Source organism: Hylobates moloch, unplaced genomic scaffold (assembly GCF_009828535.3).
Source record: "Hylobates moloch isolate HMO894 unplaced genomic scaffold, HMol_V3 SCAFFOLD_21, whole genome shotgun sequence".
Taxonomy (NCBI): domain Eukaryota; kingdom Metazoa; phylum Chordata; class Mammalia; order Primates; family Hylobatidae; genus Hylobates; species Hylobates moloch.
Window position 1 is genome coordinate 14,983,169 of NW_026652296.1, and position 22,656 is coordinate 15,005,824.

General features: G+C 48.2%; 2 protein-coding genes and 1 non-coding gene across 7 annotated transcripts in view; 1 reads left to right on the plus strand and 2 right to left on the minus strand.

Moving 5' to 3' along the window:
- Positions 1–2,992, minus strand: part of DNTTIP1 (deoxynucleotidyltransferase terminal interacting protein 1) — a 20,307-nt gene extending 17,315 nt beyond the window's left edge. The window contains exons 1-3 of one of the 2 annotated variants that reach the window (XM_032142228.2): positions 2,837–2,992; positions 2,191–2,261; positions 910–1,006 (exon numbers count right to left, since the gene is read on the minus strand). In XM_032142228.2, coding sequence (XP_031998119.1) covers positions 910–1,006; positions 2,191–2,261; positions 2,837–2,941 — 273 coding nt within the window. In that variant the 5' untranslated portion in view covers positions 2,942–2,992. Of the gene's footprint in view, positions 1–909; positions 1,007–2,190; positions 2,262–2,669; positions 2,687–2,836 lie in introns of those variants that run through there. The other variant, XM_058432817.1, reaches the window with a different exon arrangement.
- A 203-nt stretch (positions 2,993–3,195) lies between these two features.
- WFDC3 (WAP four-disulfide core domain 3) lies at positions 3,196–21,788 on the plus strand. 4 transcript variants are annotated; one of them, XM_058432823.1, is made up of 6 exons: positions 3,196–3,239; positions 4,935–4,986; positions 6,907–7,053; positions 18,139–18,273; positions 20,411–20,596; positions 21,564–21,788. In XM_058432823.1, exons 1-6 carry the CDS (start codon positions 3,201–3,203, stop codon positions 21,578–21,580), a joined length of 576 nt encoding a protein of 191 aa, XP_058288806.1. In that variant the 5' UTR covers positions 3,196–3,200; the 3' UTR covers positions 21,581–21,788. The 4 variants fall into 4 exon arrangements, with proteins under 4 accessions (XP_058288806.1, XP_058288807.1, XP_058288803.1 ...); XM_058432820.1 differs by lacking the exon at positions 3,196–3,239 and adding an exon at positions 3,909–3,945 and having other exon boundaries at positions 4,898–4,986; XM_058432821.1 differs by lacking the exon at positions 3,196–3,239 and adding an exon at positions 3,909–3,945 and having other exon boundaries at positions 4,898–4,986; positions 18,142–18,273.
- On the minus strand, positions 16,508–16,633 carry LOC116461566 (U6atac minor spliceosomal RNA). The gene has a single exon (XR_004246104.1). It is a non-coding gene; the product is annotated as a U6atac minor spliceosomal RNA (small nuclear RNA).
- Positions 21,789–22,656: the final 868 nt, after the last annotated feature.

A 22,656-nucleotide genomic window follows, 5' to 3' on the forward strand; every position in this document is an offset into this window, starting at 1 on the left:
TTTTTTTTTTTTTGAGATGGAGTCTCGCTCTGTCGCCCAGGCTGGAGTGCAGTGGCGCAATCTCGGCTCACTGCAAGCTCCGCCTCCCGGGTTCACATCATTCTCCTGCCTCAGCCTCTCCGAGTAGCTGGGACTACAGGCGCCCGCCACCATGCCTGGCTAATTTTTTTTTGTATTTTTAGTAGAGACGGGGTTTCACTGTGTTAGCCAGGATGGTCTCGATCTCCTGACCTCGTGATCCGCCCGCCTCGGCCTCCCAAAGTGCTGGGATTACAAGCGTGAGCCACCGCACCCGACCTATTGGACACTTGTTATGTCCTAAGCACAGTGCTCAGCACAGTACATTTAAGTCACTTCATCCTTACAAGAGGTCAACAAAAAAAAAATACGTGAGTGACAAGGGCAGATTAAAAAAAAAAAAGATATTTGAATTACCCTCAAGGAGGGAATAAAATTCTTGGGGGATTAAAAATTCGAAAACTGGCCAGGTGCCCTGGCTCACACCTATAATCCCAGCACTTTGGGAGGCCAAGGCAGGCAAATCATTTGAGGTCAGGAGTTCGAGACCAGCCTGGCCAACAGTGAAACCCCGTCTCTACTAAAAATATAAAAATTAGCCACACAAGGTGGTGGGCACCTGTAATCCCAGCCACTAGGGAGGCTGAGGCACAAGAATCGCTGGAACCCGGAAGTGGAGGTTGTGGTGAATCGATATTGTGCCACTACACTCCAGCCTGGGTGACAGAGTGAGACTCTGTCTCAAAAACACAAAACAAAACAAAAAAAACAACAACAAAAAAGGAAAACTTTAGATATCTGTGTGTAGGAAAGAGACAGACTGGTGATGCAGGGAAAGACTGGGCTCCTTATGAGTCTCTCCCGTTATTTTTTTTCCTGTGTCCCTCTCACCTTCATGTACTTGTTGAAGACAGTCTGGATCTCCTCGTTGATGCTAGGCTGCAGGACAGCTCGGAGGAGATCCATGGAGATGGCAGGATCTGTGAAACTGCATTCAGGAGGGAGACAGGGTGAGGGGGCATGTCCCAAACATATTCTTTCCCAGCCTCCCCAGTAAATTATGGACATAGAATTCTTCAACAGTAATAGACAGCTTTTATTGAAAACTAGCTACGTGCTCAGATTTTGTGCAAATCACAGAGGCATGACTTTCTTTCTCATAATAACTCTATGAAATGGGTATTATTTTCAAAGTTTTTTTTTTGTTTTGTTTTTGTTTTTTTGAGACGGAGTCTCACTCTGTTGCCCGGGCTGGAGTGCAGTGGCGTGGTTTTGGCTCACTGCAACCTCCGCCTCCTGGGTTCAAGCAATTCTCCTGCCTCAGCCTCCTGAGTAGCTGGGATTACAGGTGTGTACCACCACGCCCAGCTAATTTTTGTATTTTTAGTAGAGACCAGGTTTCTCCATTTTGGTCAGGCTGGTCTCGAACTCCCAACCTCAGGTGATCTGCCCGCCTCAGACTCCCAAAGTGCTAGGATTACAGGCGTGAGCCACTGCGCCCGGCCAATTTTTTGTATTTTGGTAGAGATGGGGTTTCTCCATGTTGGTCAGGCTGTTCTTGAAGTCCGACCTCAGGTGATCCGCCCACCTCAGCCTCCCAAAGTGCTGGGATTACAGGCGTGAGCCACCGCGCCTGGCCCAAAGTGTTTTTATGAAATATAATACTTATACAGAAAAGTCTATACACTTTAATGAGTAATTATAGTGAACATCCATTTCACCACTACCAGCATCCCAAAGGCCCACCTTGTGCTCTCTCCCTTCCCTGACATGCATACTATTAATCCCTCTTTATAGCTGAGAAAACAGGGGCTCATCATAGTCTGCATGAGAACACAGTTGTCTCACTCCAGAGCCTGTTCTCTTAAACTCCATGCTAATTGACCTCTTTAGAGCCCTCAACCACAGAGCCAGTGAATGTGAGGGATCTTAGGTATTGTTTATTCCACAACGCATCTCCTGTGCCCTTCCCCATTTTGTACGTGAGTTCAGAGAAGGAAGTGACTTGACTAGCTCAAGATCACACAGAGTTACAGAATCAGAGTCTCCTCTTTTTCAGTCCTGTGCTCTTTCTACCGGCTGTAGGTCTCCATAGCCTTGTGCACTGGGGATCCCAAAGCTGCCATGCAAGCCAGTGGCTGGGATATAAGTCCCATGCAGGGCCAGCCTTACCTTGTTGTCATCTGTGAGCGGCGGCCCCTCCGCTGCACCTGCCGGTGCTTTATCATTATGTTCCAAGGGTTCTGTGGGGACCAAGGGAACAAATGTCACTGCGGCCTGTGACACTGGGGTGGGGTGGAGGTGGAGGGTGGGTATGAAGTTAAACCTGGACATCCCTGCTTCTCAGATCCGTCACCATCTCTCCCGCCTTGGGGTATCGGGGGACGACAATAGTTGTAAGGCCTCCTCCACCAAAGATGAACTGAGGAAGTTTCCTGCCTTAAAAGTCCCGACCCTGCCTTCCGGCACCGCAGGAGGAAGGGAAGCAGTGTTTACCGAGGGTCAACTCTGTGTCAGGTGATGTCCTGGGCGCTGTACCCGCCTTTATCTTCCCATCCCACAACAACTTTTATGAGACAGGTACTAATCATTTCCATTTTATAGAAGAGGATCCTGGGACTCAGGGGGTTGACAGGGATGGCCCACGTCACCTAGCTAGGAGGGCGGCACCAGAATTTAAATCCAGGTCGTCGGGCTGCGAAAACGCCAACCCCCTCTGCAGCTCCAGCCGCCGCGTTCTCTCGCCCGCGGGCCAGGGTCCCAGGAGCCCGGAGGCCGTGCCCGGCCCAAGCCCAGACCTCACCGGGGGCGCCCTCACCGTAAGAACCAGCTGCCCCGCTGCGCCCGCATCCCCCAGCTCCAAGCCGCCCCGCTCGGCCCCGCTGGGTCCCCGCGGCTGCTCGGCGTCGCCAGTGGCTCCCATAGCGCCCCCGGCCCCCACAACTCCGCTGGACTCTGTCACCGGCCGGAAAGTGGCGCCGTGACGTCACTGGAGCGCCCTGCTCGTCCGCCCGGAAGCACGACGCTGGAGCTGCGGGGTTACCATGGGAACCGAACCGCCGCGCCTCGCCCCGGACAGTCACACTTAGAGACCTTGTAGGTGGAGGTCGTTGGGGCTTCCTCTCGGGAGGGCTGCGCCTCGATTGTGGAGTGTGGGTGTTCAGTGGCGGTTCAGTCAAGGGATGTTTCCCGCTGGGCCAAGGCCTGGGGATGACTGCGGGGTAGGAGGAGGGGACCAGGTTTCTGTAGGCTGGGGTTGGGGAGCAGAGGGAAGCGTTTGGAACAGCGGCGCCTGCAGTTCAGTTTTTGAAAGCTAGATTTTAATATGCTCGGCCAGGGGCGGTGGCTCACGCCTGTAATCCCAGCACTCTGGGAGGCCGAGGCGGGAGGATCACTTGCCATTAGGGGTTCGAGACCAGCCTGGCCAACATGGCGAAACCCCGTCTCTACTAAAAATATAAAAATTAGCCGGGCGTGGTGGTGGGCGCCTCGCCCAGCTACTCGGGAGGCTGAGGCAGGAGAATCTCTTGAACCCAGGAGGCAGAGGTTGCAGTGAGCCAAGATCACGCCACTGCACTCCAGCCTGGGCGACAGAGGGAGACTGTCTCAAAAAACATTGGGGTTATCATCAATTTCGAGAGACCTCCACAAGACTCTGTCAAAAAAAAAAAAAAAAAAAAAAAAAAAGCATATTAGGCACATATGAGGTCATCATCAAATGTTAATTATCTCCATGAGCCAACATCAGCCTTCTAACAATAAGGGCAACTTCCTGGCTCCAAACTTTTTGGTCCTATTAAGGAGGTTTTACCTTGTACCTGCCCATAGGACTAAGCAGTGCCAGTGGACACCATTAGGTATCACAGCTAACCAAAGACATGACCAGGACAGATAAAGAAAAAAAGAAATGGAGAAAAAAGAAATAAAGTAGGTATATGTGGGCAGACTATTTGAGTCATACATAGCAACTTCTCTTGGGTTCTGCCAGCTAGCCTTCACACAGTCCAAGAATGGCCTGTGTGGGTTAGAGGGACAAAGATGTAGGTGTTTGGTGTTTGGTGCTTTTCATTAGTTCTTAACAAACTCAACTGCTGCTTTTCTGTGGGTTTTTGATAGTTTATTTTCTCTCTTTTTTTTTTTGAGACAGAGTCTCACTCTGTTACCCACGCTGGAGTGCAGTGGCACGATCTCCACTCACCGCAACCTCTGCCTGCTGGATTCAAGCTGTTCTCCTGCCTCAGCCTCCCAAGTAGCTGGGATTACAGGCATGCACCAGCATGCCCAGCTGATTTTTATATTTTTAGTAGAGACAGGGTTTCACCATGTTGGCCAGGCTGGTCTTGAACTCCTGACCTCAGGTGATCTGCCCGCCTTGGCCTATTTGATAGTTTCTGAGTGGTCTGTTCCATTCTGTCTTTTCTAGGTTGCTAGGATGAACAGGAGCCACAATTTTATTATGCTTGGTTATGTTATTAGCTTTGGCTATTAAGTAGTGTCGTGAATCCCTCCCTCTATTATTTGGGCTAAAGCCATGTCCTTCCAATGCCCTTTAGGGCTCTCTTTGATTCTTTTTCCAATGGCCATCCCTCCATTTTTCCAGCCACCCACTAGGTTTCTCATCATCCAGGAATATTGTGTATATTGCTTACAGAGTTTGATCCTCCCATCACATGTCCCCTTTGGTAGTGCCAGGAATTTTCCCACACTCCAGCAGCCAATCCCTCTTCTTGTCAGGAGAAGATATTATTGGGGAGTATTGTGAAAGGGAAGGTTTTGGGACTGGGTTTGGGGCCATCCCTAGTCCTGCCCATACCTCAGCTGATACTCTGGGCAAGGTGTACACCTCTAGCCTGAACTGAGCTCTCGTCCCAACTCTCAGCATCATCATGATGTTAAGCTGCCTCTTTCTTCTGAAGGCACTTCTTGCTCTTGGGTCCCTGGAATCCTGGATAACTGCAGGAGAACATGGTGAGCTATCATTTGGGATCCCTGGCCAACAGTAACAGAAAGTGACTAGAGGACAGGAGAAGTCATCCCCTGCTTTCTCCCAGAGCAAGGTTGCTTGTAAGTGGAGATGATCATCTCTATAGGATGGGACTGGATGAATAGATTCTCAGGATGGCCTGGGTCGTTCTTCCTGGCTTTCTTTACACTCTCTGGACAAGGAGATAGGACTTCCAGTTGGGCTTACTAGAGGTTCTAGCTTTTCCCTAGAACTCATTAAATGAGAATAGGATCATCCCAGCCTTTCTCTCTCGTTACCTGAAGTATGGCTGCTCCTTTAGTAGTGGTGGATATATGTTAGTATTTGTGTATTAGGAGGGGAAGGTGGTTGCAGAATTTTTTTTTTTTTTTTTTGAGATGGAGTCTCGCTCTGTCACCCAGGCTGGGGTGCAGTGGCGTGATCTCAGCTCACTGCAAGCTCTGCCTCCCAGGTTCATGCCATTCTCCCACCTCAGCCTCCGGAGTAGCTGAGACTACAGGTGCCCGCCGCCACGCCCGGCTAATTTTTTGTATTTTTCGTAGAGACGGGGTTTCACTGTGTTAGCCAGGATGATCTCGATCTCCTGACCTTGTGATCCACCCACCTCGGCCTCCCAAAGTGCTGGGATTACAGGCGAGAGCCATCGTGCCCAGCCAGAATTTTTTTTTTGTTTTTAAGAGACAGGGTCTCATTCTGTCACCCAGGCTAGAGTGCAGTGGTGCAGAAATATTTTGGATAGAAATGCCTGGAGGGGCTGAAGGTCCATTCCCCATTTCTGAGGCCTGGCTAGTTACCCCAAACTCACATGGTATCTTTTGCAGCAAAAGAGGGAGAATGCTCTCCTGATAAGAACCCATGCAAAGAGCTGTGCCAGGGCGATGAATTGTGTCCGGCTGGGTAGAAGTGCTGCACCACAGGCTGTGGTCGGATCTGCCGAGACATTCCTAAGGGTATGTCGGCATGAGGGGCAAAATCTGGGCCTACTTTCTGACATTGCCTCTGGGATAGATGGAAGTAGAGAGCTTCCCACCTTCTAGGTTGCCTCTTGAAGTCTCCCTTGCCTAGAGTACTTCTTCTTTACTCTTTTAGGGTCCCTCCTCCTTTAATTATTCAGTGTCCCCAGTTGTTTGCCTTCCATCAGGAAAGAACACACCATTGATTATCTGTGTCTTTTACTTTGGACTCAAAGTTCCTGTGAAGGCTGGAGGAAGAGTTGTAAAGGGAAGCCTGTGTAAGATAATGATTAAGAGAGTAGACCCTAGAGCCAAGCAGACCTTTTTAAGCCTTAAGCCTTAGCTCTTTATAAATCTTAAGCTTTTAGCCTCAGTTTCCTCATCTATAAAATGGGGATAATTGTGAGGATCAAATGAGATGTTCATGGCACAAGGTAAACATCAGTAAATGTTACAGTAAATATTTGCTATTACTATTGTTGTTATTATTGTCTCTTTGTCTTAGCACCAGGGTCGAGAAGCTTAAATGAATCTCAGGGCTTCCTTTTTCTGTTTTTCCCTTCTGCTGTGCCCATGGGTGTTACCAGGCACTATTTTCTCTCTCTCTCTCTCTCTTTTTTTTTTTTTTGAGACGGAGTTTCGCTCTTGTTGCTCAGACTGGAGTGCAGTGGCGTGATCTTGGCTCACCGCAACCTCCGCCTCCCAGGTTCAAGTGATTCTCCTGCCTCAGCCTCCCAAGTAGCTGGGATTTACAGGCACGTGCCGCCACCCCCGACTAATTTTGTATTTTTAGTAGAGACGGGGTTTCTCCATGTTGGCCAGGCTGTTCTCGAACTCCCGACCTCAGGTGATCCACCCGCCTTGGCCTCCCGAAGTGCTGGGATTACAGGTGTGAGCCATGGCGCTCAGCCTATTTTCTCTTTTCTTTGGCTGTCTCCCTTTTTGCTATAGGGAGGAAAAGAGATTGCCCTAGGGTTATTCCGAAACAATTCTGTTTGAAAAGGTGCATCACTGATGAGACATGTCCAGGTGTAAAGAAATGCTGCACGCTTGGCTGCAACAAGAGCTGTGTAGTCCCAATCTCTAAACAGAAGCTGGGTAAGAAACGCTGTCCCCACACCTCATGGTCTGTTTGGTCTGCTTGTTTATTTCTCAGATATGCACACATCAGCTTGTTGGTTCTTTTTTTTTTTTTTTTTTTTTTTTTTGAGACGGAGTCTCGCTCTGTCACCCAGGCTGGAGTGCAGTGGCGCGATCTCGGCTCACTGCAAGCTCCGCCTCCCGGGTTCACGCCATTCTCCTGCCTCAGCCTCTCTGAGTAGCTGGGACTACAGGCGCCTGCCACCACGCCCGGCTAATTTTTTTGTATTTTTAGTAGAGACGGGGTTTCACCGTGGTCTCGATCCCCTGACCTCGTGATCTGCCCACCTCGGCCTCCCAAAGTGTTGGGATTACAAGCGTGAGCCACCGCGCCCAGCCTAGCTTGTTGGTTTTACTTTGCTGCTATATTCTGATAACTTAAAAAAAAAAGATATACAAAGGGTGCACAAACCATAATCATTTGTGGTATGTGGCCTGGGCAGGCAGAGGGAGGGTGCCAGAAGGGCAGCCTTGACTTACCCTCGTTTGCAGACTGCTTTGAAAACGGTTGAGTAGCCTGGCGTGGTGGCTCACGCCTGGAATCCCAGCACTTTGGGAGGCCAAGGGGGGCGGATCACGAGGTCAGGAGATAGAGACCATCCTGGCTAACACGGCGAAACTCCGTCTCCCTATACAAAAAGATTAGCTGGGCGTGGTGGCGGGTGCCTATAGTCCCAGCTACTTGGGAGGCTGATGCAGGAGAATGGTGTGAACCTAGAAGGCGGAGCCTGCAGTGGGCCAAGATCGTGCCACTGCACTCCAGCCTGGGTGACAGAGCGAGACTCTGTCTCAAAAAAAAAAATAAAAGGAAAACCATTGGGTAGTTCCCAGTTCCCATAATCAGTTGCGATATTCTCTGTTAAAAATCTTATCCTGAGAATCTGCAGAGATAGAAAAAAAAAAAGAATCTTGATGCCTATGGAAGGCGGCACACACATTTCCCCACTCATTTGCTCCTGAGATTCTTTTTTTTTTTTTTTTTTGAGATGGAGTCTCGCTCTATCTCCCAGGCTAGAGTGCAGTGGTGTGATCTTGGCTCACTGCAACCTCTGCCTCCCAGGTTCAAGCGATTCTCCTGCCTCAGCCTCCCTAGTAGCTGGGACTACAGGCATGTGAGACCACACCTGGCTAATTTTTTGTATTTTTAGTAGAGACGGGTTTTCGTCATGTTAGCCAGGATGGTCTCAATCTCCTGACCTCGTGATCCACCCACCTCAGCCTCCCAAAGTGCTGGGATTACAGGCATGAGCCACCACACCTGGCCTGCTCCTGAGATTCTTATGTTCCCTGTGTACACACACGGCGGGGCCATCTCCTGTGGAAAACAGATTCTTTTTCATTCTGGTCGTGGTAGAGAGGTATTTGAAAGAGATTCATTCTCCCTTTTGCAGAGTCCCAGTGACCTAATTATCGATTTATACATTCATTTCTTCAACAAGTATTTATTGAATGTGTACTGTGCGACATCCAGTGACGGGCTCTTGGTATATTGTGGAAAATACGGTAGATCCCATGCCTGCCTTCATGGAGCTCATAGTCTCGTGGGAGAGAAAGAGGTTTAACAAACAAGCATGTAAATAAATATATAATTTCAAACTCTGATAAGGACAGGGAAAGAAAATTGAAGGGTGCTGAGAGACAGAGTAAAGTGGAGAACTCACTTTTATTTTTATTTTTATTTTTTTGACAGAGTCTTGCTCTGTTGCCCAGGCTGGAGTGCAGTGGCACGATCTTGATTCACTACAACCTCCACCTACCTTCTGGGCTCAAGCAATTCTCCTGCCTCAGCTTCCCAAGTATCTGGGATTATAGGCACATGCCACCCCACCTGGCTAATTTTTGTATTTTTAGGAGAGACGGGGTCTCACCATGTTGGCTGGGTTGGTCTCACACTCCTGGCCTCAAGTGATCCACCTGCCTCGGCCTCCCAAAGGCTGGCGTGAGCCACCGTGTCTGGCCGAGAACTCACATTGGATTGGGTGGTTGAGGATGGCATGTCTGGAGTGACATTTAAGCTGCAACTTGGAGGAGGAGTTGAAGTTAGCCAGGTGAAGGGTGCGATGGACATTCCAGGAAGAAAGAGAAGCACATGCAGAGGTCTTAAGATGACTAGGAGCTTGCCACATTTGAGAAATGGAAAGAAAGCTAGTACGGTTAGAGTAGAAATGGGAGGGAGAGAATGAAGGCAGATGAGGATGTAGACCGGTGAGACTAGGGAGGTAGCAGCGGGGATGGAGAAAGGTGACATAGTTGAGAAAATTTGGAGGTAGAAGTGACAGGGGTCTCTGCTCTATTCCTTCTCCATTCCCTTGAGAGGCCCCTAAAACATATTAGAAATTGATGGCATGTCTTCTGTGTCTAACCCCTTCCTATTTTCCTCTTGTTTCACGATTTTCATGGCTACTTTTGCTTATTTGTGCTTCCAAATATATTTTATTATAATATTATCTATTTTTCTTCCATCATTCCCAAATACCAAGACTATGTTCACTGGAGTGATGTTAGATATATAAATTAAATTAGCTTAGGGAGAACTGCTGTTATTATAATGTTGAATCTTTTTTTTTCTTACCCTGTTTTATGGTTCTGAAATGTTCTTTTTTTTTTTTTTTTTTTTTTTTTTTTTTTGAGACAGGCTGTCGCCCAGTCTGGAGTGCAGTGGCGTGATCTTGGCTCACTGCAACCTCCGCTCCCACATTCAAGTGATTCTTGTGCATCAGCCTCCTGAGTAGCTGGGATTACAGGCGTGTGCCACCATGCTCAGCTAATTTTTATATTTTTAGAAAAGATGGGGTTTTGCCATGTTGGCCAGGCTGATCTCGAACTCCTGACCTCAGGTGATCTGCCCACCTTAGCTCCCAGAATGCTGGGATTACAGGCATGAGCCTGGCCTATGTTGAATCCTATGTCTTCCCGGTTGATCAAGTGTATTTTGCGTATTTCAGGGTGTTTTATAGTGTTAAAATATTTCTCCATAAATTTATGCCTAGGTATTTTATTTTCTTCTCTGCTGTTTTGAATGTCTCTCATTATGTTTTCTAAAGGAACTGGAACCATTCTCTCATCTGAGTGCATGTGGTGGCATGTTAGAGTGGAAAATCCTAGGTTTGGGTTGTCGGAGTCCTGGGTTCAAGCCTGAGGTTTGCCAGTTACTGGCCAGCAGGTCCCTGGGCAAGTATTTTTGAGCCTTAGTTCCTTTCTCTGTAAGGTGGGAAGAATAAACCTTGAAGGCTTGTTGTAATTATTCAAATTGTGTAAAGTGTTTTACCCTCAGTATATATTAACTTCCTCTTGCCTCCTAAGTGGGTTGGGTCAGAAGTACAATTTCTTTTTTTTTGAGACTGAGTTTCACTATTGTTGCCCAGGCTGGAGTGCAATGGTGCAATCTCGCTCACTGCAATCTCCACCTCCCAGGTTCAAGCGATTCTCCTGCCTCAGCCTCCCAAGTAGCTGGGATTATAGGCATATGCCACCATACTCAGCTAATTTTTTGTATTTAATAGAGACGGTGTTTCAGCATGTTGGTCAGGCTGGTCTCAAACTCCTGACTTCCGGTGATCCACTGGCCTCGGCCTCCCAAAGTGCTGGGATTACAGGTGTGAGCCACCGTGCCCGGCAGGAGTACAATTTCTCACCAGCCCCTTTATTCAAAACCAGGATGGTTTTCTTCTTCCCTGATCACTTCCTCTCAGACCCTGAAGCCCTGTAACATGTGACAACCTTTTTCCTTCCAGTCAAACCTCCCCAGGTAGGAGGCCCCTTGCTGGTACCCGTTGGGTCTGTCTGTGCCCGGCTTAGGCAGCTATCTTGGGCAGCCTGCCCATTAAAGATAATGGAAGGTTGTTCTCCTTGCCAGGACTCTTGAGGCCCAGCTCTGGAACCAGCCTGGGAGTCTGTCTTAGGCAGGTCACTGACTGCTGGCATGTAGGGCTTGGTACAATCTTCCCAGTGTTTGAAGCTGAGGGCTGAATTGTACAGGCTAAGGGCGAGGCTGGCACCCAGGCACAGTACCTTTGTGAGCTGCTCTGGCCCCTGGCCAGCCCAGATAGGGCTTCCTTTTCCACTGGAGCTTGGCAGGCAGGCTAGAATAGTGATCTCCTGCAGATGTCCCAGAGCTGCTGGGCTGAGTGGGGTTCCTAGCCTGGTGGGAGGTGATACTGGCTACTGCATTGGCAGTTAACTACTTTTCTACAGCTCCAGGCCTAGGGGAGGGCTAGGCTACTCACCCAACAAGGACTGGTTGCTATACCCAACTCTACAGGAAGCTCTCCTTCCAGGGCTATGAAAAATTTCGCTTTCCTTAAGCTCTGACATTGCCAGAGGTTTACCATAGCCAGTGCTGGTCTGTTTGGCAAAGTGGAGGGCCAGTCAGGTTGCCTGAGGGCAAGGGCAGACATTGGGTCCTGCTCTCATGACGCTGTTCTAGTCGGAACATGGGTCTGAATCCTGGCTCTTTTGCTTGCTTGCTGTGTGGCCTTGGGCAAGTCCCTTCATTTCTCTGAATCTCACTTTTATTATCTGTAAAATGGGGATAAGGATATTTAGCTCCCAGAGTGATAATGCAGTTGAGAAGAAATGCATTTTATTTATTTATTTATTTGCGACAAGGTCTCACTCTATTACCCAGGCTGGAGTGCAGTGGTGTGATCTCAGCCCACTGCAGCCTCAACCTCCTGTGCTCAGGTGATACTTCTGCCTTAGTCCTCTGAGAAACTGGGACTACAGGCACAAACCACCGTGTCCGGCCAGAAATGCATTTAAAAAAGTCTGCAGTAAACCTGCCAGATAGTGCTCAAGAGCTCATATGGTCATGCCAAGTACCTCTGTGTTCTGGTCCGCCCATTCTCCACCTCCCCACCTATCTGATGCCTGACTTATCCGTTTACTCACCCACTTATTCATGTATTCACTGTATATTGAGTGTGGCTACCCTACCTGGCATGTGGGTCTGCAGTGGTGAGGAAGGCAGCCGTGGTCCTTGCCACCCTGGGGCTTGCTCATAGTATGACAGACAGGAAATAATCAAGAAAACAAATATATAATAACCGCAAGATGATGATGAGTCATGAGTGCTTTGAAGGTAATGGAAGAAGAGAGAAGGAGGCTGCTTTCATTTGAGGTTGGAGAGGTAGGCAGGGCCCAGACTTTGGGGGGTTTTCAGGGCTTCTCTCTTAGGTTTTATTCTAAGTGCAATAGAAAGCCTTTGAGGGGGTTTAAAAGCAGGAGAGGCCTTGTCCAGTTTTCATTTTAAAAAGACCACTCTGTCGGTGTATGAAGAATGGATGGGGGCAAGTGCAGAAGATGGAAGACCAGTTAGGAGGCTACTGTGGCAGGCTGAGAGAGATGATTGGGGCTTAGACTGGGGTGGAGATATTGCAGACATAGAAAAATGGAAGGCGGCCGAGCGCAGTGGCTCACGCCTGTAATCCCAGCACTTTGGGAGGCCAAGGCGGGCAGATCACAAGGTCAGGAGTTTGAGACCAGCCTGGCCAACATGGTGAAACCCAATTTCTACTAAAAATACAAAAATTAGCCAGGCATGATGGTGGGCGTCTGTAATCCCAGCTACTTGGGAGGCTGAGGCAGGAGAATCACTTGAACCTAAGAGGTGGACGTTGCAGTGAGCTGAGATCGCGCCACTGCACTCCAGCCTGGGCAACAAGAGCAAAACTCCATCTCAAAAAAAAAAAAAAAAAATCCAAAACAAAAAAACTCCCAAAAAACCAACAACAAAAAAGAAAAATGGAAGGCTTACATGTTTGTGAAGGTAGAATTGATGGGACTGGGTGAAGGCATTGAGGGAGATGGGGTATCAAGAAGGGTGGTAGATATTCAGCTTGAGCAGTTGGGTGATGGTGGTGTTCTTTACTGAGACGGGACAACCTGGGGGAAGAGGTTTTGGAGTGAAGATTCTGATTCTGGCCTGAGAGTTGTCTTCTTGGGCCCCCTCATGGCTCACCTCCCCACTGTATGAAACCTGACCACTCCAGATCCCCTGTGACCCTCTGTTTTGCTTATTATCACATATGTATTATCTTTTACGTGGGTTGATGGCATGGCCTCCCTGTGTGTCTGGCTGACCCTTTTCTAAAACCTCACTGCAGGTTGTACAGAAAAGAGTTAACATAACAAGCCCGAGACTGCTCTTCTTAAAAAGGCTTGCTGGCAAGGCTGGGCCTTGGCTGGCTTCTGGGAACTTGGATTTTGTGGGTATTTGTACTACTGTAACTGATAAGAGTGGTTCACTGTGCCTAAACTGTTTGTGTAAACATTGTGGTTTAGGCTGAACGTCTGCTTTCCTTCTGAGAGTCTGGAATCTTGGTACGTGCTAGGCAGAGGGTGCCTAAGTGACCAGCCCCCAGTAGAGAACTTTCACAGTGAGTGTCTAATGAGTTTCCCTGGTAGAAAACACTTCACACATGTCACAATTCCATGCTGGAAGAATTAAGTGCATCCTGTGACTCTACTGGGAGGACTCTTGAAAATCGGCACCTGATTTCCTCTGGACTTTTCCCTTTGATGATTTTTCTTTGTATCCTTTTGCTGTAATAAATCATAGCCATGGGTATGACTATACACTGAGTCCTGCTAATGAATCACTGAACCTGGAAGTAAGTGGTCTTGAGGACTCCCTACACTGGTAGATAAGTTTTCCTAACCCCTAAAACTATCTACCACTGGGTTTTCTCTTTTGGCGGAACTGAGCGGAGTGAGTCCCAATGCTTCTTGGTTTTTGCGTGATCCTTGCTGCAGTGTAGGGGATCATTATGATGTGTGTGTGTGTGTGTGTGTGTGTGTGTGTGTGTGTGTATGTGTGTGTTTGAGACAGAGTCTCACTCTGTCACCCAGGATGGAGTGCAGTGGTGCGATCTTGGCTCAGTGCAACCTCTGCCTCCTGGGCTCAAGCAATTTTCCTGCCTCAGCCTCCCCAGTAGCTGGGATTACAGGCACCCACCACCACAGCTGGCTATTTTTTTTTTTTTTTTGATTTTTTTTTTTTTTGAGATGGAGTTTCGCTCTGTCGCCCAGGCTGGAGTGCAGTGGCGCAATCTCGGCTCACTGCAAGCTCCGCCTCCCGGGTTCACGCCATTCTCCTGCCTCAGCCTCCCGAGTAGCTGGGATTACAGGCGCCCGCCACCGCGCCCAGCTAATTTTTTGTATTTTTAGTAGAGACGGGGTTTCACCGTGTTGGCCAGATTGATTTTGAACTCCTGACCTCAAGTGCTTCATCCACCTTGGCCTCCCAAAGTGCTGGGATTACAGGCATGAGCCACTGAGCCGGGCCCATGATGTGGTTTAAAGGGCATGAGACCTTATGTCAGAGCTGGGGATTTGTGACTCAGTTCTGCTACCATTGACCTCAGGCCAATCCCTCTCTCTGGTTGTCTGTCTCTCTATTTACAAGAGAAGGGGAGTAAGTTTGTTAGCTCAGAGGGCCCTTCTTGGGTTAAGAAGTGCTGCAATTTTACTTTTCCAACAGCAACTGGCATTTTTCTCTCAGACATAGTGGCAGGTTGGAGCTGAGGCAGCAGGACAGACTGTGAGTGAGTATTTCCTGGGCTTCAGCTTCATTCCTCTTTTGGTGATAGCTTAGAGTCTTGGGATGGGTGCAGATAGAGGGTGGGGAACTGTCATCCCCATTCTGGCTACCATTCGTATTTCTCTTCCTGATTCCTGGTAAGCTAATTGCGAGGTGATTGGGGAGCATGTCTTATGAGGAACTGAGCTTACCTAGCATGGCAAAGCCAGGACAGTGAAAGACAGAGGATCTTGCCTGAAAGAATGGCATCCGCCAGGTTTTTGTAAGGTCTCTGGGGATAGGAAAAGGACCAACCAGATTTCAGGTGAGTATAAAGAGATACAAAGGGCCAGGTGTGGTAACTCAGGCCTGTGACCTCAGCACTGGGAGGCTGAGGTGGGAGGATTGCTTGAGGCCAGAAGGTCAAAACAAGCCTAGTCAACATAGTGAGACCCTGTCTGTACAAAAAATAAAAATAATTAGCCTGGCCTGATAGCGTGTGCCTATAGTTCAGCTACTTAGGAGGCTGAGGTGGGAGGATTGCTTGAGCCCAGGAGTTTGAGAGCTTGAGGCTGCAGTAAGCCACGATTGCATCACTGCACCCCAGCCTGGGTGACAAAGTGAGACCCCGTATCAAAAAAAAAAAAAAAAAAAAAAAGAGGTATAAAGGCTGTCTAGCTTAAGTAGGATAGCATAATCTGGCTTGGAGGTAGTGAGGCCCCATTAATTCCACGTGTTAGAGCTGAGAGAAAGGGATCACGTGGCAGGGATTCATATATAAGGCAGGGTGTCAGACTGGGTGACATTGCTGGGCACTGGTCAAAAGCGAGGTGCTGTGACCCTCTGGGCCTCCAGGAAGCCTGGTCTGGAAAAGGGTAGAGGTAAGCACTCCATGCCTGGTCTTGAGGACAAGGGCAGAGAGTAGCAGAGAGCTCCCGGCATTGGTCATCTCAGGGTCAAGCTTAGCAAAGTGGTGAAATCTGGGACGTATGGCACTCCCAGTTTCTAGGGCACGTGGCATAATTTTATGAGAAGTTTATGTCACTGGGTTTTTCCACCAGGGAGATTTTTACTCCCAGGCTTCTCAACTGTGAGATAGAAGGCTTTTGTTCCTTGGTAAATGGATTTCAATGTTTGTCAAGCAGGTGGGGAGGTGCAGGGAGATGCATTTGGTGGTTACAGTGACCACATTTTCTGAGTCAAAAATCAGGACACATAGTTTTGATGTGATCTCACAATAGCACAGGATATTTGAAATAGGGGCTGTTCAGGAAAATCCCAGGATACAGGGTTACTAAGCCTGGGTTGTTTAGCTGCATGTATTCTCCTTGGATTCCAATACTTGCTTTTTCCATCATGGCAGACTTCCCGGAGCCAGCTGTATGCAATCATACTTACCTGTTCCTATTCAGAGGCACTGGGCCAATCTTGCTTTGGTTTTCTGCGAAATCTTTAATTGCCTGTCACCTTTCTCTTTATTTAAGAAACTCGAAATAAACACTAAGACGAATGAGTCACAGTGAATTGGTTTGGTTTGGATGTGGCCTTCTTTGGGTGTGCCTGCGCCTGGGGCCCTGGCCAGTTGCCTGCATGTTTTAAGGATAGTGTAGTAGAAAAAGTACTTTACCGCAAATCAAGAGGCTGAGTGTTGTCCTGCCTTGCTGCTGACTCACTCTGTAGTTCTGGGCAAGATCCTTCTCTGAGTTTATTTTCATAGGGAATGTGTTTGGCTGCACACAACAGAAAATTAATCATATAGGGGTTTGTTTTTCTCATATAACAAGAAGTCCTGAGGCTGGGATGGTGGCTCCATGATTCTAACAAGGATGAAACTATTTCCCTCTTTCTCCTTTGCAATTCCTTTTTTTTACATTTAAATTTTATTATTATTTTAAAAGACGATGGTTAGATGCCACAAAGTAGGTGGCAATGCTTGAACCATATGCGTGTTGTCAGGCCCAAGGGCCTCTTCCATCCTTGTCGAGGGGAGTGCTAACCTTCTCTCCTTTCATACAACACCGCTTTGCAATTCTTGACCATTTCGTTATGCTGAGTTGCCTCCTCATTGAAAGAAGGCTACTCTGCCTCTCCGTGTAATGTCTGTCTTTGGACTGGAAGAAGAAAGAAGTGAGGGAGCAGTTTGAAAGGGGTATTCCCTGTGTCAGGAATACAAAAGTTTCCCAGTTTATGTCCTAGTTTGTGGTCACCCCTAGTTGCAAGAGAATATGGGGAAACAAATCATTTTAGCTGGACCTCTTGCCTCTCAGAATAAACTTGGTATCCACTATCTACTGCTGCATAAAAAACCATCTCCAAATTTCATGACTTAAAGCAACATAGTTACTCTTTCTCACAGTTGTGTAGGTTGCCTAAGCTTGGCTGGGAAGTTCATATACCACATGATGTAGCTGTGGTCATTCATTTAGCTGCATTCAGCTGGGAGCTCAGCAGGGAGCTCAACTGGAGCCACAACGTCCAGGATGACCTCTCTTCTATGTTCTGTCTCCATGGGGCATCTCATCATCCCATAGCATAGTTCAAGCTGCTTTATAGCATGGCGGCTGGTTTCCAAGAGGAAGTATTCTGAGTGGACAAGCCCCAGTATGCAAGTGCTTATCAAGCCTCTGCTTACATTACATTTGCTAATGTCCCATTGGTCAAAGCAAGTCAGATGGTCAAACCCAGAGTAGGCACGGAAGGGGACTACACAAGGGCCTGAATCCCAGGAGATCAAGTTCACTGGAGGCCACCATTGTAAATGTCTGCCACAGGGAGAATTCAGGGAGAGTGTTGGCCACAGTGAGTTAGACCCGAACAGTGTTTTTCAAACTGTGAGGCCTGAAAGCAATTTAGTAATTAGGAGAAAGAAGAACTAGAATATAAAATATCAGGGTGGGCTGGGTGGGGTGGCTCACGCCTGTAATCCTGGCACTTTGGGAGGCTCAGGCGGGAGGATCACTTGAGCCAGGAGTTTGATATCAGCCTAGGGAACATAGTGAGACTCTGTCTCTACGAAATAAATAAAATTACCCAGGCCTGGTGGCTTGTGCCTGTAGTCCTAGGTACTCAGGAGGCTGTGGTGGGAGGATCCCTTGAGCGCAGTAGTTTCAGGCTACAATGAGCTATGATTGTGCCACTGTACGTTAGCCTGTGTGATACAGTGAGACCCTGTCTCTACAAAATAAATAAATAAATAAATAAGCCAGGCATGGTGGCATGTGCCTGTAGTTCTAGCCACTCAAGAGGCTGAGGTGGGAGGATCCCTTGAATGCCGGAGTTTGAGGCTACAATGAGCTATGATTATGCCACTGCACTTTGGCCTGGGCAACATAGTGAGACCCTGTCTTAAAAAAATCAGATGTATTGCAGATACATGATACACATAAATATGTACATTATATATGTACATAATATATGTATATAAATATATAACTATATATAAACATACACATGGGACACAATGAAAAATGTGTTTCATACTGTGGGCCTGAGCATCTCTGGGCTCCAATGCTTTGATTCTGTAGCAGAGTTTGGTGGTGAATGTCCTGCTGACCCCCTTCCGTGTGAGGAGCTGTGTGATGGGGATGCATCCTGTCCCCAGGGGCATAAATGCTGCAGCACCAGCTGTGGCTGCACCTGCCTCGGAGACATTGAGGGAGGTATGTTGGCTCTTTTGGGAAGAAATCCTTGAGTGTTTCCTGAGAAGATTGCTTCTCTTTCCCTTCCTGGGAGGAGCTAGGATTCTCATCCTTCCTGTTCCCCTAGTTCGCCAACCCAAGGCAACCCCTTTTTCTAGGGCCGAGGGGCCGTGTCAACATTAAAAGAACTGGGGGAAGGCACTGTGGGGCAGTAGGAACTACTTGGGCTGGAAGACAGACAGTGTGGCTTTTGGTCTTGATTCTGCTGAGGTTTTGCTCTGTGACCTTGGGTAAGCAAACCCTTCTTTTTGAGCCCAAGTTTCTTTATCTGTAAAATGAAGGAGTTGCCCAAGATCCTGATTTTTAGATCTAATTTTTAACAAAAGCTTCTCCCCTGCCCCAAATGAAATCTTAGTCGGAAACATATATATATGTTTACACACCAATGTATATGTGTATATATATACACACACACACACAATGTACACACACACACACATATATATACACACATACATATATATATATATATATATTTTTTTTTGAGACAGAGTCTTGGTCTGTAGCCCAGGCTGGAGTGTAGTGGTGTGATCTTGGCTCACTGAAACCTCTGCCTCTGGGGTCCCGGTTCAAGCAATTCTTCTGCCTCAGCCTCCTGGGTAGCTGGCATTACAGGCACACGCCACCATGCCCAGCTAATTTTTGTATTTTTAGTAGAGATAGGGTTTCATCATGTTGACCAGGCTGGTCTTGAACTTCTGACCTTGTGATCCACCTGTCTCGGCCTCCCAAAGTGCTGGAATTACAGGCAAGAGCCACCACGCCCAGCCGGAAACATATATATATAATATATATATATGTATATATATATATATATACAGATAAAAGCATTCCTGTTCCAATGCCTTTTTTTCTTTCTTTCTTTTTTTTTTTTTGAGACAGAGTCTCGCTGTGTCACCCAGGCTGGAGTGCAGTGGTGCGATTTTGGCTCACTGCAAGCTCCGCCTCCCAGGTTCATGCCATTCTCCTGCCTCAGCCTTCTGAGTAGCTGGGACTACAGCCACCACGCCTGGCTAATTTTTTGTATTTTTAGTAGAGACGGGGTTTCACCGTAGTCTCGACTTTCTGACCTCGTGATCCACCCACCTCGGCCTCCCAAAGTGCTGGGATTACAGGCGTGAGCCACCGCGCCGGCCTCCAATGCCTTTTTTTCTTCAACATTTTTAAAAAACAAATATTTTTGAGTGCCAGGCACTCCATTAAAGAATCATTGACTCAGGCCGGGCGCGGTGGCTCACGCCTGTAATCCCAGCACTTTGGGATGCCGAGGCGGGCGGATCATGAGGTCAGGAGATTGAGACCATCCTGGCTAACACGGTGAAACCCCGTCTCTACTAAAAATACAAAAAATTAGCCGGGCGAGGTGGCAGGCGCCTGTAGTCCCAGCTACGTGGGAGGCTGAGGCAGGAGAATGGTGGAACCCCGGGCGGCAGAGCTTGCAGTGAGCTGAGATCGCGCCACTGCACTCCAGCCTGGGTGAAAGAGCGAGACTCCGTCTCAAAAAAAAAAAAAAAAAAAAGAATCATTGACTCTGGTGCTATCTTAGTCCCTTTAGATTCCCAGGCAATGCTCAAGGCTGAGGACAGAAGGCTGAGGACAGACTCTTGTCCTTGTGTAGCTTATAGCCCATCAGGGAAGATAGACATGTTCCTTTTAAATAAGGGATTATCATAAAGTTTGATGAGAGGAAGCATACAGGATGCTACAGGAGCACAAAGCAGGGACATCAAACCTTGTCTAGGGTGGCAGAGGAGGCCACTGTGAGGAAGTGACACTATGAATCCAGAGCATGGGGGAGAGGGGGGTGGTCTGGGAGGCTTGCCCCTGCCACACTTCACCCACTCCCACCCCAAACCTGCAGAGGTGCCTTTTGGGAACTCCCTTTGGGGCACCATTTGAAAACTCTGGGCTCAGAGGTCTCTTGGGTTCCTAAAGATTCTCGATCCTCCAGCTCCATGGTTTCCCAGCCAGTTTAATTGGGTCTAGTGAGGGTCAGGGGTTGATTGACCTAGAGCCTCTGTGTGTAAGTTTAAGATGGGAACATGGAGATGGCAGAGCTGATGCCCTATCCCTTTTCCTGTGCCTGTTGTTCCCACAGGGTGGGGCGGTGATTGTCCAAAAGTTCTGGTGGGCCTGTGCATTGTTGGCTGTGTGATGGATGAGAATTGTCAAGCTGGAGAAAAACGTTGCAAGTCAGGCTGTGGCCGCTTCTGTGTCCCGCCAGTCCTGCCCCCAAAACTGACCATGAACCCCAACTGGACTGTGAGGTCTGATTCCGAATTAGGTGAGTATAGTCCATTGTCATCAACAGTAACAGACAACTGCTATGTGCAAAGCACTGGCTTAGGTGCTGGGAAGGGGACTTCAGAAGGTCAGGAAAAGTCTAGTTGGAGAGAAAGAACCTATGTCCCAGATGAAAACCCTCATACAAACAGTACAGGTTTACACCTGTTCCCAGGTGTGGCGAACCTGTGTCCCAGATGGGAACCCTCATATAAACAGTACAGGCTTACACCTGTTCCCAGGTGTGGCTCCCTGGGAAGGTCTCTGTGGGAGAGGTGGGATTTGATCGAGGCCCTTAAGGCTAGGCAGATGCGACAAAGGGAGGATAGCACAGGGACATGCCAGACAGGCAATCTGGTGATTGCTGGCAAAGGAACACAGGGTGGGAATGTGTGGGATATGTTTGGGAGGTCAGAAGTGGGGGCAGGGTGGGTAAAGGAACAGACGTATCTCCAGTTTTTTTTTTTTTTTTTGAGATGGAGTTTCACTCTTGTCACCCAGGCTGGAGTGCAATGGCACAGTCTCGACTCACTGCAACCTTTGTCTCCTGGGTTCAAGCAATTCTCCTGCCTCAGCCTCCCAAGGCTGGGATTACAGGTGCCTGCCATCATACCTAGCTGATTTTTGTATTTTTAGTAGAGACAGTGTTTCACCATGTTGGCCAGGCTGATCTTGAACTCCTGATCTCAGGTGATCCACCCGCCTCGGCCTCCCAAAGTGCTGGGATTACAGGCATGAGCCACTGTGCCCGACCATATCTCCAGTTTTTTATAACAGGAGATATAAAGTTGACATCTGAATAATAAGAGCCTTCAGTGCCAGTTTGGATTGGATTGCTGGGAAGCAAGGAGCCATTTAAGACTTTTGAGAGCAATATAGGCCAAGCTTTCCTAGGGTGGAGGGAAAACATTTCAGGTAGCTGAAGCCAGGAGGGCATAGCTGTGACTTGATGTTTCTTCTACTTGCAGAGATCCCGGTGCCCTAGCTGTGCTGATTTGTCTGGAGCTTCTTTGGTAACTCTGGAAGCTTTTCCTGGCAGTCAAGAGAGGGTGATATCCTGGGGCTTGTGATATTTCCAGGGGCACTCATGGCCCTCTCTGCTCTGCTTCTCCTCCTGCCACTGACCAGAGCATGGGAAATAGCCCTGGATTGGGCAGTGGGTGTGTGGTGCTTCTCTTTCCCAATAAAGGCTGGTGCTGACCTCTTGTTTGTGCTATTTGAGGGCTCAGATGATATGGGAGAGCTAGAGGGTATGCCTAGCTCTGGGCATGTGGGATCGTACGATTTACATATTTAGGACAGATGGGTAATCCATTCTTTGTGAGGACACTGAAAATGGCTTTTGGTTGGGTGTGGCTAGGGAAGAGATGGGTGGAAACTAAACTGAGAATGACTTGCCATAGATGTCTTTCTTAAGCACTGGTGGGGGTGGAGGACAGTCTTTTTTAGACCTGCTGACCTTCTTTCTTTTATTGGAGAATGTGGGTTGAGGGTGGAACAGGGGTGAGTGGCTAGTTTTTTTTTTTTTTTTTTTTGAGATGTAGTCTCGCTCTGTTGCCCAGGCTGGAGTGCAGTGGCGCAATCTCTGCTCACTGCAACCTCTGCCTCTCAGGTTCTAGCGATTCTCCTGCCTCAGTCTCCCGAGTAGCTAGGACTACAGGCACGCTACCATGCCTGACTAATTTTTGTATTTTTAGTAGAGATGGGGTTTCACCATGATGGCCAGGCTTGTCTTGAACTCCTGACCTCAGGTGATCCGCCTGCCTTGGCCTCCCAAAGTGCTGGGATCACAGGCGTGAGCCATTGTGCCCAGTCGAGTGGGTAGTTTCTTATAGTTGTTGGAATGTTCCCACCTTGGGCCTCCTTCCTTGAGGGCCAGCCCTTGGCTCCAAGACAAGCAGTTTGTCCCCTCCAGGTAGCTTTATTTTAGGGAGGGGACGTCCCTAGGTTCTTGGGACCAAGATAATTTTTTAAAGTTATGTTTTTTATTTATATGAAATGGATTATATTGTGTATCTTGGAGATCTTTCATGTCATCACGTATATTCTTTTAATAGAACT

Bases quoted from the DNA above. Each gene is read 5' to 3' on its own strand.
- WFDC3 (XM_058432820.1), top strand. From the start codon at position 3,926: ATGGAGAAAAAAGAAATAAA. The intron at 4,987-6,906 runs GTGAGCTATCAT...TTTTTGCTATAG, and splicing joins GATAACTGCAGGAGAACATG to GGAGGAAAAGAGATTGCCCT. The intron at 7,054-18,138 runs GTAAGAAACGCT...TTGATTCTGTAG, and splicing joins AATCTCTAAACAGAAGCTGG to CAGAGTTTGGTGGTGAATGT.